The sequence below is a fragment of the Bubalus bubalis genome, chromosome X (genome assembly GCF_019923935.1).
Source record: "Bubalus bubalis isolate 160015118507 breed Murrah chromosome X, NDDB_SH_1, whole genome shotgun sequence".
Lineage (NCBI taxonomy): Eukaryota > Metazoa > Chordata > Mammalia > Artiodactyla > Bovidae > Bubalus > Bubalus bubalis.
This window is the reverse complement of record NC_059181.1, coordinates 137,766,804-137,783,093: the sequence shown is the minus strand read 5'-3', so window position 1 is coordinate 137,783,093 and position 16,290 is coordinate 137,766,804. Positions and strand designations below refer to the sequence as shown.

The following is a 16,290-nucleotide window of genomic DNA, read 5'->3' as shown; positions in this document are numbered from 1 at the left end:
AAAGCATCAATTCTTCGGCACTCAGCTTTCTTTATAGTCCAACTCTCACATCCATACATGACCACTGGAAAAACCATAGCCTTGACTAGACGGGCCTTTTTTGGCAAAGTAATATCTCTGCTTTTGAATATGCTGTCTAGGTTGGTCATTACTTTCCCTCCAAGGAGCAAGTGTCTTTTAATTTCATGGCTGCAGCCACCATCTGCAGTCATTTTGGAGCCCCCAAAAATAAAGTCTGCCATTGTTTCCACTGTTTTCCCCATCTATTTGCCATGAAGTGATGGGACTGGATGCCATGATCTTAGTTTTCTGAATGTTGAGGTTTAACCCAATTTTTTCACTCTCCTCTTTCACTTTCATCAAGAGGCTCTTTAGTTCTTCTTCACTTTCTGCCATAAGGGTGGTGTCGTCTGCATATCTGAGGTTATTGATATTTCTCCCGGCAATCTTGATTCCATCTTGTGCTTCATCCAGCCCAGCATTTTGCATGATGTACTCTGAATATAAGTTAAATAAGCAGGGTGACAATATACAGCCTTGATATATTCCTCTTCCTATTTGGAACCAGTCTGCTGTTCCATGTCCAGGTCTAACTGTTGCTTCCTGACCTGCATACAGGTTTCTCAAGAGGCAGTCAGGTGAGCTTAATAAAATAGAATTAGGAACCAAAAAAATCAGGACAAGAGGATGCCAATGTGATAAGATAGTGATGGGGGGTAAACAGTAGTAATAATTCAACAGATTTGGTGATAGAATGGACCACACGTATGTATGATCAGGAGGTATCAGGCATCATCCCAAGCTAGGGGCCTGAGGTACCAATAGAGGCTCACCAATTACAATTAGATTAAAACTTAGATATTCAGAAGGATTAGGCAGACGGACTAAAATGTAGTCTTGTTACATTAATCTTCAAGGGGTGGTTGGCCAGTTATTTTCTGGACTAAAGTAAGGTTGTATGGCGGAAAAGGTTAGGAACAGAAAGGTTATGTTTATAGTTTTATAACATGGAAAATTAAACTGTGAAAAACTGGGCCTTATGTTTGGGGCTTCTAAACTAAGTGTCATTAATATCACTGCCCTCTTTAAGAAGTAGAGTTGGCAGTACAAACGAACCTAAACCTTTGACACTTTAGTAGTATCAACCTATCAGGGAAAAACACTGAAGACTAGAGAAAAGTAGATGTAATATCATGGCACTCCTAGAATTGTGGTGGAACTTTCCCACATAACAGTGAGTTTATTTGCGTGTTTCTGCTCAATTGACTCCAATGAGAAACTGATAATTCGCGGCAAACTGCAGATTTGTATCCAATATTACAACTAGTTGCTAGTGGTCTTATATAAGGTTTTTTAAATCTATATGGTTAGTTTTGTTCTTAGGTCTTTGCTGTTTCCTTTTATCTTAAAGTATGCCTTTGGGACAGAAAGTCTGGAGACAGGTAGAAACATACATAGGACTCCACTTGCTGCCTATGGTATGAGGTTAGGGAGAGCAGGAAAAAAAGAATCTGGGTGCGTTAGATTGCAGAGGATCTACAAAGAGGAAATTGTGCTGGAGATGGCCTGAGAAACTGGGTCTCAGAAAAATTAGTGAAGCCAAAGGATAGGAACTATGTCACTGATGGTGAGCATTCATGTTCTAGGTTCCATATTGCAAAAAGGTATTAATCCTAGGATGGGCTATTGCTGCCTAACCCTAGCTGAGACCTTTTCCTACTAGTGTTAAAGTTGTCATTTCACAGTCTGACTGTATGTCTCAATATTGGATTGTTAGGCCTTGGTAGAAAAAAGTAAATTTGATAACATAAGGGCAGGCCAAGTAAAAATGAAAATAGAGCACCATGTTTCCTTTAAGAGGGTCAAGAGGTTATGGCAAGGGGTCCATGGAGGCAGTAAAATATGAAAGTAAATCAGACTTAGGCTTTGTTTTTTTTTTTTAACTTTGTGTTATCCTATAATCTACATGATTTTGTTGTTCTCTTGCTACAATTCAATAAAATATAATTTTGGTTCCATGTAGTAGATCAGAATAAATAATCCTGATTAGAGCATAGAAGAGAATATTGTGATACCTAGAAAGGGGCTCCATCTAATTTGGCTTTGCATGTCATCCGAAACCCATTATTTTAATGTCCTTGTCAGTAATCATACATAGATCTTCTACTGCAGGGTGAGGAGAGGAGATTAGGAATTTTGAGGGGGTGAGTAGAAAGTGAATTATCAGAAAGCTCTGATCAGGCAGGTCAAGTGGAAAGAACTAGCCCATCCCTTGTCTTTCCAACCCCATGCTCTTCTCAACTCACTACAGAACAAACATGGCTAAGGTGGGTCAAGAGTGGCAACATCAAGTGTTAGTTTATACAGCACCTATTATTCTACTGTTTATGCTGCAATTATTCTGCGTAATAATTCTTCTGGGTAATAGAGCATGTCCTATGCCCAGGGGCCAATATCTAAATAAGAGGATAAATGGGGAGATTAGATAAAAAAATAAAGCTTATTCTTCTTTGTGAATTGCTGGGGAGAAAACAAAACTCCCAAGCACAAAACAGGTAATCTGATTCAATGATTAGGAATTTGGAGGAAAGTTACATAAATGATTAACCATGAGTAATAAAATCAATCTCTTTTTACTTTTTCAGACAAGACTACCATCCAAATCGCTGTCAAGAGAAAGTATGTATGATGAAATTCACTATAGAGCAATTAAGGATATTTTCCGATATGTTATTAGAGAAAAATCTGTGAATCAGACTACCAGCAAAATCATCTATTGATTTTAGTCCGTTTTCCTCTTTGCCTTTTTCTCTTCCTTGACTTTCACTCTCTGTTAATCTTGAATTTTGCCAAGGTCCGAAATTATTGTTCAAAGAGTTATTGCTATGCGGGGTACAAAGTTACTGTTACCGCCATTTTGCCCCGGGTCCTCAGGAGGGTAGATTGGGGGAGCTTTGGGAGGTTTAATCATCACAAAGAAAACATCCAATACCACACACTCACTCCATAATGGGAAGGCATTACAGGAAATGCCTTTGCAGACCCTTGCAGATCTGGCTGAAGGGCTGAGCACCCTGCCCCTCAGGTAAGTGAACCAAGATGCCTAGATCTATCTTGTAATTCTCCTGGGAGTAAGAAGAATCTTAGGATGGCTACTCCATCAGAAGAAGGGGGTCTCAAGAGAGCTGCAACTTGGACCAGGTGAAGAGCATAAGGTAAGTCTGATAAGCCCCAACTTTGGGGCTAGAAGAAACATGAACTAGAAAGGGGTTCAGGGGAGTAGCACATTCACATACTTTTTCACACGTACGTGAGAGTTTCATAGACCGTCCAACAAACACAAAGGCTGAGACATACTGGCACCAGGAAGATATTTCTTGGTTTACTAGTATAGTGAAAATGAGCTAAAAATCAGATTCTACTTATCACATTTCACTTCATTAAAAACTTGACAAATGTCCCAATTTTATATGTCAAAGTTGGACATGCTTCTCAGCTACCCTAAGAGTAATAATGTAGATCTACTTACTGTACATTATCTCTGGTAACAAGAAAATAATATGTATTGAAATGCTTAGCTCATATGTATTGGAACAGATTTCAATCAATTTAGACCAAGAAGGTGAGTAGCTTATTTATTAATGTTTAAATGTGATTCTTAGAAGTGTCTGATTTAGGTCATGTTTATGTAAAACAAGTGTTTTTCAACCGTATGCTGTCATTTCAAATTATTAATATGTTCTTCAAACTCAGTAGCCATTTTCTGGTCTGCACGGTAGGTGAAAAAAAGTGCTTTACAAGAACTAGATAGTAGTAATGTTTGCATAACACTGTGAATGTGCTTAATGCTGCTCAACTGTACAATTTAAAACGGTCAATTTTATGTTATGTGCATTTTATCACAATAAAACATACATTAAGAGATTTGGGAAGGATTCTAATAACACGACTTTTCCTGGAGGTGTCCTCCAAACCTTCTCTAACTGGTCAGGAGAGAATATGCTACATTCAGCAAGGTGTTAACTTTTCTCTGAATGTTGGCCTAACCTTGAACAATCTGAGGCTAACTTCAGAGATAATTGTGAATTAACAACCACATGATAGGGAATCCGGTGCCCAAATGCCAGGATATCAAACAATGCACAGCTAAAATGCCAGGCATCCAGCCTTTGCTGCCACTGGCTTGTAGCCACAGCGTTGAGAAACAGTTCCTGTGGAAGGTACACATGCTTGGTCTGGCTGTCTTGAGGATAGTAACAACTTTAAAAAGAATGCTATTTTATTATAGGCAAAAGGATTTTTATGACCCCCAAATATATCTGCAATAAGTAAACGTACACAAACAGTTATAGAGTCTGGCAGGTGCACTTGTCATCTGCCCCTGGTCCCCTGTCTAAGCTGTAACAATAAACACAATTAAACATGAGGAAATGGCTGTTCAAGTCCAGGCCCTGGGTTTCTACTTCAGCACTTACTGAAAGAGACCCCAGCTTCCCTCAAGTGCTCCACCTTCTGGCTGTTTGAGCCAAGTTCGGGCTCAGCCTTTTTTCCTTCTGAAATTAATGTATTTGTTTCTTGAGCTGACCTCTGCCTCCCAATCTAAGACAGTTTGCACTGATAATCTTTTATTGGACCTAAGCCTGTTCATTTCCCTTAAATCATCAGTGCTAATTGTTGCCCATTGATTAAACTTAAACAAGTAGCTGTGGTGATTTGCATATGCAAATCAACACAGTCAATTGACCGAGAAAGGCAGCAACAGACCAGCCAGGGAGCCCACAGGCTGACCTCTCCACAGTGAGGCTTTATTTTTCACCCTCATCTCCTAGCTAAACAGATGCCTAAAAGGAGACTCTGTCCACAAAGGCACATACATGTTTGAACTGCAGATTTGTTTCATGAAATAGTTTGTTAGAGGCAATCTGGTTTTTTTAGGTATCGCTTGGATCATAACATAGTCTTACCTCTTGCTAGAGAATTTGTTTTCTATGAGCTTGGCTATCTTTTCTAACCAAGAAGCCATTTACCCTCAGTAATAAACTATTATATAGTTCCAAGGGATTTTTTTGTTTTGTTTTGTTTTTCTGCTTTATTTTTCAATGGGTGTACTACTTTATTAACATTTAAATTTCACCAACAGTGAGCTCAAGTATATGCTAGGCATACGTTCAGATTTTTGAAATAAAGATAAAATGGACAGACAGCTTTAAGGGTGCTACACTGCACAATAAATATTCAACAATTAGGCAATCTAGGGGATGATACAAGTCTACATTTAGGAGCACAAGTATAGCGTCCAAGAGATTTTGAATCAAAGGAAATCTCATTCAAAAAATAGATCACAGCCATAGAGAATAAACCAACTTGAAATTAATCTGGTGTTCTAAATAGATTTCCTATGTTCTCCTTATACACCATGGCTGGATTCTAACTATGCATTGTTTGATATAAGGAATTAAAAGTTAGTTGCTGTCCCTAAAACGAGTAATTTATCCATGATTTCCCTTCTATCCCCACTCACCTCCCTTCCAGGTAACTTCTGAAGAACTGAACAGTAGAATTCAAAATGTCATGACCTGGGTCGTGGCTGCAGTGACCAGTGTATTATACCCAGCCATCACAAAATATGAAGAAAGATTGCAAAATATTACATGCCCAATGCCTGATAACTCCACCCTCTCTTCTGATAGTGCGAGTTGCTGCAGCTCATGCTGTGAGACATTTCTGTATGAAACAAGTAAGATGGTTCAGGCGGAGCCCTGTACAGAGGCAGCTGACAGGTCAATAGAGCAGCCAGTGGCCCCATCAAAATCATCTCTTGCCCGTAAAGAAAGAACAGATGTAGAAACAACATATCACAGGAAAGAACACTTGGAAGACAAACCTAAAGCCCCCAAACCTGAATATAATGAGATATCTGAATCCGCCAACCTTAAAACCTGTAAATCCGATAGTCACCTTGTTGTACGGATTGAAACAGGCACTAGGAAATGTAAAGATGAAACAGATAGCCTAGAATGCCCACTGTCTTCAGATGAAAAAGCAAAAGCTATCAATGAGATGCAGGAGTTAAATAATGTTTATGTTAACTTTAAACATCATCTAAAAGAGGAAGCTGAGTTGATTTTAAGAAACGTTTTTCAGGAAATGGTGTCTGAACTAACCCAGACCATCCCCACCCTTTCCTCTGTTACGACCGAACCTTTGCCTGCCCAAACTGACACGGACAAAGGAGACTTGCTCTCCAATGTTGATATTTCCTCAGCAGCTGCTGAAATTATGGAAAATGTGCTTGGGAAGTTACAGTCTGCAGTTAAGAAAACATGTACTGAGGAATTTTCACCAGGAAATGTATCAGTTCACTTTAAATCAGATTAAGTCAGTGGAGAACATTTTATTTCTCCAAAAGAAAAAACTTCAGAAGTTTCACTGCCTTATGCTTTGGAGAACATGAATGATGTTGCAGAGGACATGGTTCGTGTGATTTTAGAAAAGCTGACGGTCCTTGCATCTGCTAAGCAAAGTGAATTGGCTCATCTTAAAATCACTACTGACCCAGCTTATCAGCAACACAGAGAAGACCCAACGTATACGTTCCTTCAAAGAGCCAGCAAACGGAAATCCAGTGCTAAGACCGATGCTCCCAGTTTGATTGCAAAGAAGAAATACAAAATTTAGTCTCAACTATTTGTTCCAAGTCCTCTCTGGTTGGTTATATAAAGGAAGCAGTCAGCACTATACTAGGTTATATACAAGTTGGACTTCATAATGAAAGGCTAGTTGCAACTGAAGAAACAGTGATCATCCTACAGCTACTTGATGCTCTCTTGGCTCAGCTGCATCAGAAACCAGTGAAAACAGATGTCCGAAAGAGCAGACACTCCAGAATAAGCAGTCCCTCTGGCACTGAAGAAAGGAACAGACTCACCAGGACTGGAGTAGCTAGTGCTCCTAGGTATGGGAGCCTGTTTCCACCTGTTAATGTTCCTGGTGTGGCCCTTTATTCTGAAGACAAAAATGAAGAAAGAGACAGAATTGTAGAAAATGTATTGATTTCATCTGTCAAAGACGAAAAAGCAAAATTACAAGAACAGGTTCCTGACTACTGGTTAACTGGAGAAAACAATGATTTTAAACGCAGAAGAAATATGAACTTACCTACAAAGCCTGCTTATGGACGCAAAGGAGCATTTCACGATCAGGGATTAAATACTGACTTTCCAGCTTTTAATAAGGACCCTTTAAAGGACAAGCCAAGTTGGAATAAAGACATTTTGCTTTTCAGTCAAGATGAAACATATCAAATACAAAAAGCCTCAGAAGATATATAATTAGGAGTATTTTAGCAAAGATGCTCAAAGATCTATCTTCTGGGCCATCTGATCGCTCAGATTATGAAGATGGTAGAGAGGCTTCACTTCTTACCTCAAGAGAACCACAGGATCCATCACATCAAGAATGGATGGACCAGATGTCCTCTGTGTCAGAAATCCATACGGTATCTCAAGATACTGTAGATGCTATATTAAAAATACTTCACGTAACTTCTTGTCATATTATCGAACATTCTTCATCAGTACATCAAACTCCTCTAGATAATGCTGATGTACCAAACAAAGAGTTATTACAAATATGGTTTGACAGTAAAAGGAAGATGAAAATTTTATCTGCACTTAGCGTGGACCCTACAAAACTTTCCTGGGTAGAATCTGGAACAAGTGGCTCAACATCAGAATCTGTAGATAACCTTAATGATAAAACCATTAGCACAATTTTTAAGAAGTTGAACTCATTTATTTGTCCAAAATTACAAACCTGCTTCAAACCAGAAAGCCATGCTGCCCATTCAAAGCCTGCTCCTGACAAGAAATCTTCATTTCGATCTCACCTTAGTACTTTCACAACTAAAGTGGTAAAAATTGTTTTGGGTGCTATCCAGAAAGAACTACGACACAATAAGAAAAATCTAAATGTTAGGAAGAATAGCCCTCCCAAGAACTTTAGAGATACAGGATTTTTTGCTGACGCCGAAAATGAATTAGACTCTGTTGTCACAAAGCTAAATAATGACATTATGACAAGTTCATTAGCTACTTGCATTTGTGAGGTGTTAAGTGGAAACACAGATAAAAGTAATATTTTACTCCCTTCAGATAAGCTAAGGTCTAAAATCTCACATGGGACTGATGGCATTGATCAACAAAAACTTTTGCCTTCTCATTGCCCTCGCATGCAGAAGGAAGTTCACCAATGTACTAGATTTCAAGTGTTAGGTAGAATTGGAGATGCCTTGTATGGTATGTTATGCAAGCTCACTGGAGACCACCCACATGCTCCCCTATCTGATGAGCAAAATACAGAGGGGATCAATAAGAATTTGAGAACAACCAGTACACTGCAGTCCAGTATTAAGCTCATTTCTCGTACAATTCTAGAAGGTATTGTTTGAAAACTATGTGGTGTTGAGACAGATGGCATTTTCAAAAATTCAGAATTTAAAGCTATCTCAGAGCGTATTGACACTGACAGCCTGTCATTTGCTTTGCTTCTTGAGGAAATGAGCAGATGCTATGACATAATCTCAAGCATAGCATCCAATGTGACCTGGCCAGGTAGCCAAGAGATAACTAACAAGGGGAAAACTACAGGTAGCCAAGAGATAACTAACAAGGGGAAAACTACTGCCCCCAAAATAGGAACCAGAAAAGAAAAGCATCTGAATAAACTGAAAACCTTGGCCTCGGACATCTTTGAAATGGTTTTTGCTAAGTTGGAAGGGTTTGCCAATAGAAATTTGGAAAATCTTGGTGCTATAATCTGTGGATATAAAAAGAACAAGACATACTGTGAAAGTGAAAATACCAACATTTGTGGTAACACACATGAAAAACGATTGCAGTCGACTTTATACAGGCATGCAAAGAAAGTGTCAAGTACTATTTTGAAAGCTCTTCAAACTGAATTAAACATGAACTTGCCAGATTTGGAAACATGTATAAGTAAGCCACTACAAGAGAAACAAATACTTAAGAGTTTAGTCAATTTCATTTTAGATGCAGTGTCTCCAGATATGTTTAACGAACCTGAACCAGAAGAGAGAGGCATTGAAAATTACAGATATAGGCCAATCTATGGAAATTTTCTTCCTGGAGGAGCTGACCCAGATTCATATCTAGAAGATCCTGCAGATACAGAGAAAGAAAGTGCTGTGGAGGAAAGACCAGCAGAAGATGAAACTAAATCCGATTCTCTTAAGCAACAGGAACTAGAAAAAAACACTAAAAACTTTTGAAGTGGAACTCAAAGAGCCAAAAAAGTCCCCAGTTGTGCCCATTGTAAGAAATACTTTGAATGAAATTTTTCACAATGATTTAATTGGTCAGTTAAAGGTGTTTACTCTTCCCCAGTCCCATTTATGTGACATTCCTCATGCTGAAGATGAACCATTTGCTCAAACATCTGTTCAGTCCCTGGAGAAAACAGTGGGCCCTTTAGTATCTGAAGCAGATGTAACCATTGTTGCAGATGGTGTCGTTAGAACCATATTTCAAAAACTTTATTCTGCTGCCATGACAGATAGAAATGAAAGTGAAAATAGGTATAATACTATCACCTTTCCAGCAGATAATCTCTTTTCCTAAACCTACCCATGGAGGAAAGTCCCCTGTTTATTCTACCATACTGGATAGAAATCCACGCACATTTCAGTCCACTTTCAATATTGGTAAACTGACCAAAATAAATGTAGTTGAAGATATTATACAGTCAATATTAACAAATTTAGAAGCATTTGCTACTTCCACAGTAAAGGCTCTCTTTTGTCCTCACATCATTTTCACAGTTCCTGTGGCTTTACCTTCACAGCAGGATGAGATTGCTTTACAACAACCATGGTTATCCACCAAAGATTCATATTCTGAAGACCAATTTTCTTGTTGCTCAATGGATCACAGTAAATCCGGAAAGACCGCCTCGATATGTCAACTGAGTGCCTCTAAATTAAATATGTATGCAACAGAAGTGGCTAGACAAATTTTACAAGGAATCAAACATAAATTAGATCAAGACATAAGAAGTCCATTCTTAACTCAGAGTGTTGTGGCCTTTGAAAGTATTCCAAGTCAGGTTGTTAGCACAGTGCTAGATACTGTGTCTACTAAAGGCAAATATGAAAAAAATGTATTTGACAGAGAGACTGATCCAGTTGCACCAGAAGATATTATTGAAAAGCTATTCAATAAAAGTGATTATCGTAAAAGAACTTCAATTTCAAGTACTAGATACCATTGAAGGTATCTTAATTGATATCTGTGAGGAAACAATAGATGAGAATAATCTCCCACTTGCTGTATCCACTCTTAAATGTAATGTAAGTGGGAGACATTTAGAAACAAACTCTGAAAGGGACCCTAGGTATACAAATAAGGCTATTCTTACACTTTTAGTTCCTAAGGAGCGCGTTGCTATGATTTCCAATGATATGGTGGATATTGTTCTTTAAAATCTCACTTCTGCTATCATGGTTCGCATCAGTGCAAATGATTCCATTTCTCCAAGATTGTCTACAGCATTTTCTGATGCATTTTCCAAAGCAGAGCATCAACAATCTCCCATTAAAGACTCAGTGAATGGAAGGGCAGAGCGTCAACAACCTCTTGTTACAGACTAAGTGAATGAAAGGGCAAAGCGTAAGCAACCTCCTGTTATAGATTCAGTGAATGAAAGGAAAAGGGAGAGATTTCCTCTTGCAAGAAAGGTAAGAGATATTCAGCTGAAATCAGCTCTTTCTGATGATAATCAGACAACTGTACTTAAGAAACAAGATGCTAAGAAACCTACTCCTGATCCATGTAAGGAAAATGCTTACTGTTACTTTATTACTAAAACTATTTTGAATAGATTAAAATCTTTTGCCACAGAAAGAATAGATTTGCTACTTATTCTTGATCCTGAGACTAGAGAAAAACCGGATGTTGGCTCAGAATTTACAAATTGTAAACAAAATGACAGTGTGTTTCTTGAATCAAACCAAACGCCATTAGATGTGACTGTCCCGAAAATATCAACAGCTGGAACCATTGTCCATCAAGAAGTCACAAATTACACATTAGCTAATTACAGAGAAAACCATAGACCTGCAATTCATATATCACAAGCTAGTCTTAAGGAATATGCTGACCTCATCGCCAGTACCATTTTGACGCTTATAAAAAATGACAAAGACCTAGAAATCCAAAAGATGTATACATATCAAACAATACTTCATTTCAAGAAAACATCATTGCAAGTGAAACTGTCAACAACATCTTAAAGAGTTTATGTAATAAAGTATCTTTGAAGGCAAGTGGCTTTTACTCAAAGCAGGACCCTGATCTTTTTACCCAACTAGCTGTACAAAATGAAATAGTGCCAGGTCAAAGAAAAATGGAAGACAACACCAAACTGTCTCTCTTTTCAAAATAGTCAGGTGAAAACCAAAAAACACAAGAAGTGGAAAACCAGAGAAGGACATTGGAAGAAATATTTAGAAATGGAGAATCTGGACAGGAAAAAACAAATTCTTTGTTAAGTGTAGTTAAGGAAATTTTAAAGAAGGCATATCAAAGGGTATTGGAAAACACAGAACATTGTTCTCCATTCAATGAACTCCCCCACTTTACATCTGATTCTAAAATTAAAACATCAGCATGAAAAAAAGCCTTACAGTCACATATAAGCAGTGTTGTAAATGACACAGTTGAAAGTGCTTACACAAAACTGTTCTCAGTAATTATGACCTCGTTATATGAAAACAGTGAGACCAGAGGAGAAATGGAAGCCTCTGGCAGTGATGGATTACTGATGAATCCATCATGCTTTAGAGAACTGAAACAAGCAGAAAAAAGCAGTGTTCCCCCTAAACCTGTGATACCACAAGTTTATCCTTACACAGGCATTGGAAGTGTCAGTTCATTGGAAAACACCTTATTGCAATTTTCTCCATTGCGACTGGGTAAACACTTGGTTCAAAAGGTTCTCAAAAAGATCACAGATTTTGCTTTGCTGAATCTAGAAGAGAATTCGTCCCCTAAAGGTCAATCTGATGAAATTCTGAGGCCATGTAATTCTAAAGCTAGCCCCAAGGGCAGCCCTAGGGCAAGTGTTAAGACAAATTTTAAAACAAAATCAAAAGTTAACTCTTTGTCTAAATTTGGAACAAAACCACAGCTCAGACCTAGTGGAGCTAAAGCCCAAAGCAAAACCAAGTTAGGTCCTAGAGAAAAGACCCTAAAAGGTAGCTGGTCCAAGACTTCCATTGGGCTCCCACACCTACTGTCAATAGGGGAGGCCAAAAGTCCCTCACTGAGAGCAAAACTCCCCACTGCAGAGCTAAAAATGTATGCCAGGGATATACTACGTAATATTCTGCAAACAACTGTGAATGAATTTGAAGAGGTGAGGCAAAACAGAGCAGTGGCAAATGTAAACACTTTACTTTCTGATCAAATTGAGAGAGCAAGTGGAATAGTGAGTGCAGTTTTGCAAGGACTACATGCTATGAAGAATAATTTGGCCAATCCAATAAAAGGCTCACATTCAGATGATCTCAAACTTCCACGGGGGGTATTTTAGTACAACCTCTGCTGCAAATCCAGAAGCCCATTTCTCCTTGGAGAATGTTTCTTCACAACTAGACAAACTCTTTCCCAAAGAAGATATTTTTAAACAAATGTTTGACAAATGGCAAACAGAATCAAGCAACATGGATAACGAAAAATATAAGCTACCAATGATAGCCGAGGCTGTTTTGAATGAAATTTCAACAAAAGCAAAAGAATTAAAACTCCATTTCACTTTTAGGTTTGTCACTTCTTGAGCCATGTGAAAGCAGTCACCATCATTTTAAAAGAGCTGCTTCTAGAGTTGAGGATTCTCAAGCACAAATTAATATATTTGGCCAGGAAATCATTAAAAAACTATTTGAAAAATTAGAGTTGTGCTTCTTGACTCAGATGTTCACAACGGATAGTAAAGAAACACTACAAAGCAAGAAAGAAACTGCTGCTAGAAGAAAATGTGGTTCCTCATGAACAATCTTAACGATGTACCAACTTACAACACAAAGTTGAAAGACAAAACACTGGGGATCGCTGGCCACCAAATCACTCAAGAGATCTTGGAAGGGGTTCTGAACACCTTAGAGTCATTTGCAGACCTACAGTTTAAACATGTCTCTACATATGCTTTTTCTGAAATTGTGAGAACACCTATTGAAAACTTTTTTGCTGTGCAACAGAAACCACCAATGAAAACAACATTTCCCAAGTTACAAACACTGACTACGTTTCCTGATGAATCTAAACCAAGTAGTATGATTTCCCAGGAAAAGATAAACAACGCCTTCAACAGCTTTATTTTTTTCCATTCAGAATTGCTTACTTATGCTGTTAATACTGTTACTGACATGCTTAGTATAATTAAGAACAAACTAGACAAAAATGCACAAGGAACCATCTTCAACTAGCATATTTGAAGAAAACATTGTAGCAAGTCAGATCATCAGCACACTGATAAACCAGTGCACTTATTTCTATGAGTTGATGATCAAAAGCCATGCAAAGGAAAATCTGCTCCAAGGAGCTAAAAATGTCTACAGTGTTAATTGCTCCCGATTTACAACTGGACCAGAAATGTCCACTTCAAAGTCAAAGGGAATTAGCTGCTGGGATGATCCTCCACAAGTCTCCAGCTTGTTGTCTTATTCAGAGGAAGATATGAAAATAAAGGACAAGACTTCCTTAGATGTACCTTCATATGTCAGATACTCTACCGGAGATTCAACTAAAACCATAGAGCCAATGGAAGGGCTCGAATCCGAGTTTAAACCATCATCTCCTAGAAGTGAAGCCCAAGCCTTCAGCCATTTTGATCAAGCTGTGAAAGGAGACTACTCTCTCCCAGAAGGCACTGTCTTACAAATTTCATCTCAGAAATCCAGTGACTCTGCACAGGCAGCACTAGAGCACCCCATGTCTTTCAAAGAAGCGGAAGAGGGTGAAAATCAAAGAGTGCTTCACTATGAGCCCCTCAAACCAGTTGTTAACCCAGATGAAATACAGACTACCATTTCTTCACTCAAAATATGTTTAGCTGCAGAAAATATTGTCAATACCATGCTGACAAGTTTTGGCCTTTCAAATCAAACATCACACACTACTGAAAATATGGAAACCATGAAGCCGTTTTATATATCAAAGGAAATGCTTCATTGCCTAACATCTGAACAACTAAAGAATGAGAAAAGCCTACTTAAAATATGGGGAAAAAGAAACAGCTATGGAACTGAAGAAGAAAACAAAGGCCTTGTGGCAAGTGGAGAAGATTCCATTTTACTGGAAAAGTGGAAAAATAAGTACCTGAAGTTAGAGAAAACTCTTGAAGAGCCTGGAGTCATTGATTTTGCTGATTGGGAACTGGGACCACATGAAGTCCACCTAGTAGCAAGATATGTTACTACATCAGTGGTCACACATTTCAACAACTTTGAAACCAAAGGTGAGTTAGGGATGACTTATAAAGAGCTAGCATGGTTTTAGGGGCAAAAAAGTCAATGACAGCGTTAAGAGTGTTGTTTTTAGCCCTCACATGCAAGAAGCTACATTTACCACTTCTCTGAAAATAACCTTAGATTTGGGGTGGCTGTTTATCTACCTATGTAGCTGTGTGTTTTTCAGCTGGGCAATATGCTAAAAGAAAAAATGTTACCCATTTCCATAATTTTTATATGGAGGAGTGTTTTTCAGTTTTCCCTATCTAGAGATGAGATTAAATAGGCGTAATTTAAAGTGGGATATTTTGGTTGGGCATGAGGTAAATAGGCGTAATTTAAAGTGGGATATTTTGGTTGGGCATGAGGTATGGCTATGAAATGATGTCTTGCTTGAGACATAAACTGCTTTAAAGGCAGTTCCCAAACAGAAGTTCCAAGAGGGTTGTTTTTTTTTAAGTTCTTTAAAAAACAACTTCTTACATTATGGTCAGACCTCATGCATAGCTGGGCTTCCCTTGTGGCTCAACTGGTAAAGAATCCACCTGCAATGAGGGAGACCTGGGTTCGATCCCTGGGTTGGGACGATCCCCTGGAGATGGGAATGGCTACCCAGTCTCAACTGGTAAAGAATCCACCTGCAATGAGGGAGACCTGGGTTCGATCCCTGGGTTGGGATGATCCCCTGGAGATGGGAATGGCTACCCAGTCCATAATTCTGGCCTGGAGAATTCCATGGACTACAGCATCCATGGGGTCGCAAAGAGTCAGACATGACTGAGTGACTTTCACTTTCTTGCATAGTTAATTGACTGTAATTATCCAACTTCTTTTTGAGGTATACAGTTAAAGTCTTTGAAGTTATTGATGATAGTTTATAAGGACAGTGGCACTAAACTTCTGGTTCTGTTCATGTTCCAGTGTTCTGACCTAAAGTCTTTTAGGTATAATTCTCTAAACCCATGCTTACAAGTATGATATCTGTACTCCTTTTCTATGAATGTTCCTATGCATATATTGGGTTGAAACCATATGAAATAGCTTTTTCTATATGTCAACACATTCAAACATCAACAGTTTCATCCTGTTCAATTTATTATATACTGTTTAGTCCCAAATGGGATAGTTGGCTAAATAGCCAAGAATGTTTTTAAGAATTTATGAAATCTCTAAATATCACTGGAATCACTCTAGGGCCTTGTAACAGTAAAAGCTAGAAATCATTTTTCTGCCCCAGAATTTCTAGCTTCTTAAAGCAACATAGCTAGCCAAGGAAGAAACCAGCAATTAGAGATTTGAATTTTAAATGGGCTTCCCAGCAGAAGTAAAGATTTCACAGGTGGGAAATAGACATTTGAAGAAAACTCAGTTCCTTTCTTGACTAGGTTTTTTTATTTCTTGAGTAAGGTATTCAGTTCAGTTCAGTTCAGTTCAGTCCAGTCACTCAGTCATGTCCGACTCTTTGCGACCCCATGAATTGCAGCACGCCAGGCCTCCCTGTCCATCACCAACTCCCGGAGTTCACTCAGACTCACGTCCATCGAGTCGGTGATGCCATGCAGCCATCTCATCCTCTGTTGTCCCCTTCTCCTCCTGCCCCCAATCCCTCCCAGCATCAGAGTCTTTTCCAATGAGTCAACTCTTTGCATGAGGTGGCCAAAGTACTGGAGTTTCAGCTTTAGCATCATTCCTTCCAAAGAAATCCCAGGGCTGATCAGTGAAATTCATATATAAAATATTGCCAGTATTTTGAATGGTCAACA

General features: G+C 38.6%; 1 protein-coding gene across 10 annotated transcripts in view; it reads left to right on the top strand.

Annotated features, from left to right (window-relative positions):
• The window catches only part of LOC102390612 (fibrous sheath-interacting protein 2), an 85,899-nt gene that overhangs the window by 43,341 nt on the left and 26,268 nt on the right, over positions 1-16,290 (top strand). For 7 of the 10 annotated variants that reach the window (XM_045164508.1, XM_045164504.1, XM_045164509.1 and 4 more), the window contains one exon: positions 2,646-2,679. In XM_045164508.1, coding sequence (XP_045020443.1) covers positions 2,646-2,679 — 34 coding nt within the window. Of the gene's footprint in view, positions 1-2,645; positions 2,680-5,532; positions 14,536-16,290 lie in introns of those variants that run through there. The other 3 variants (XM_025277350.3, XR_006640658.1, XR_006640659.1) reach the window with 2 other exon arrangements.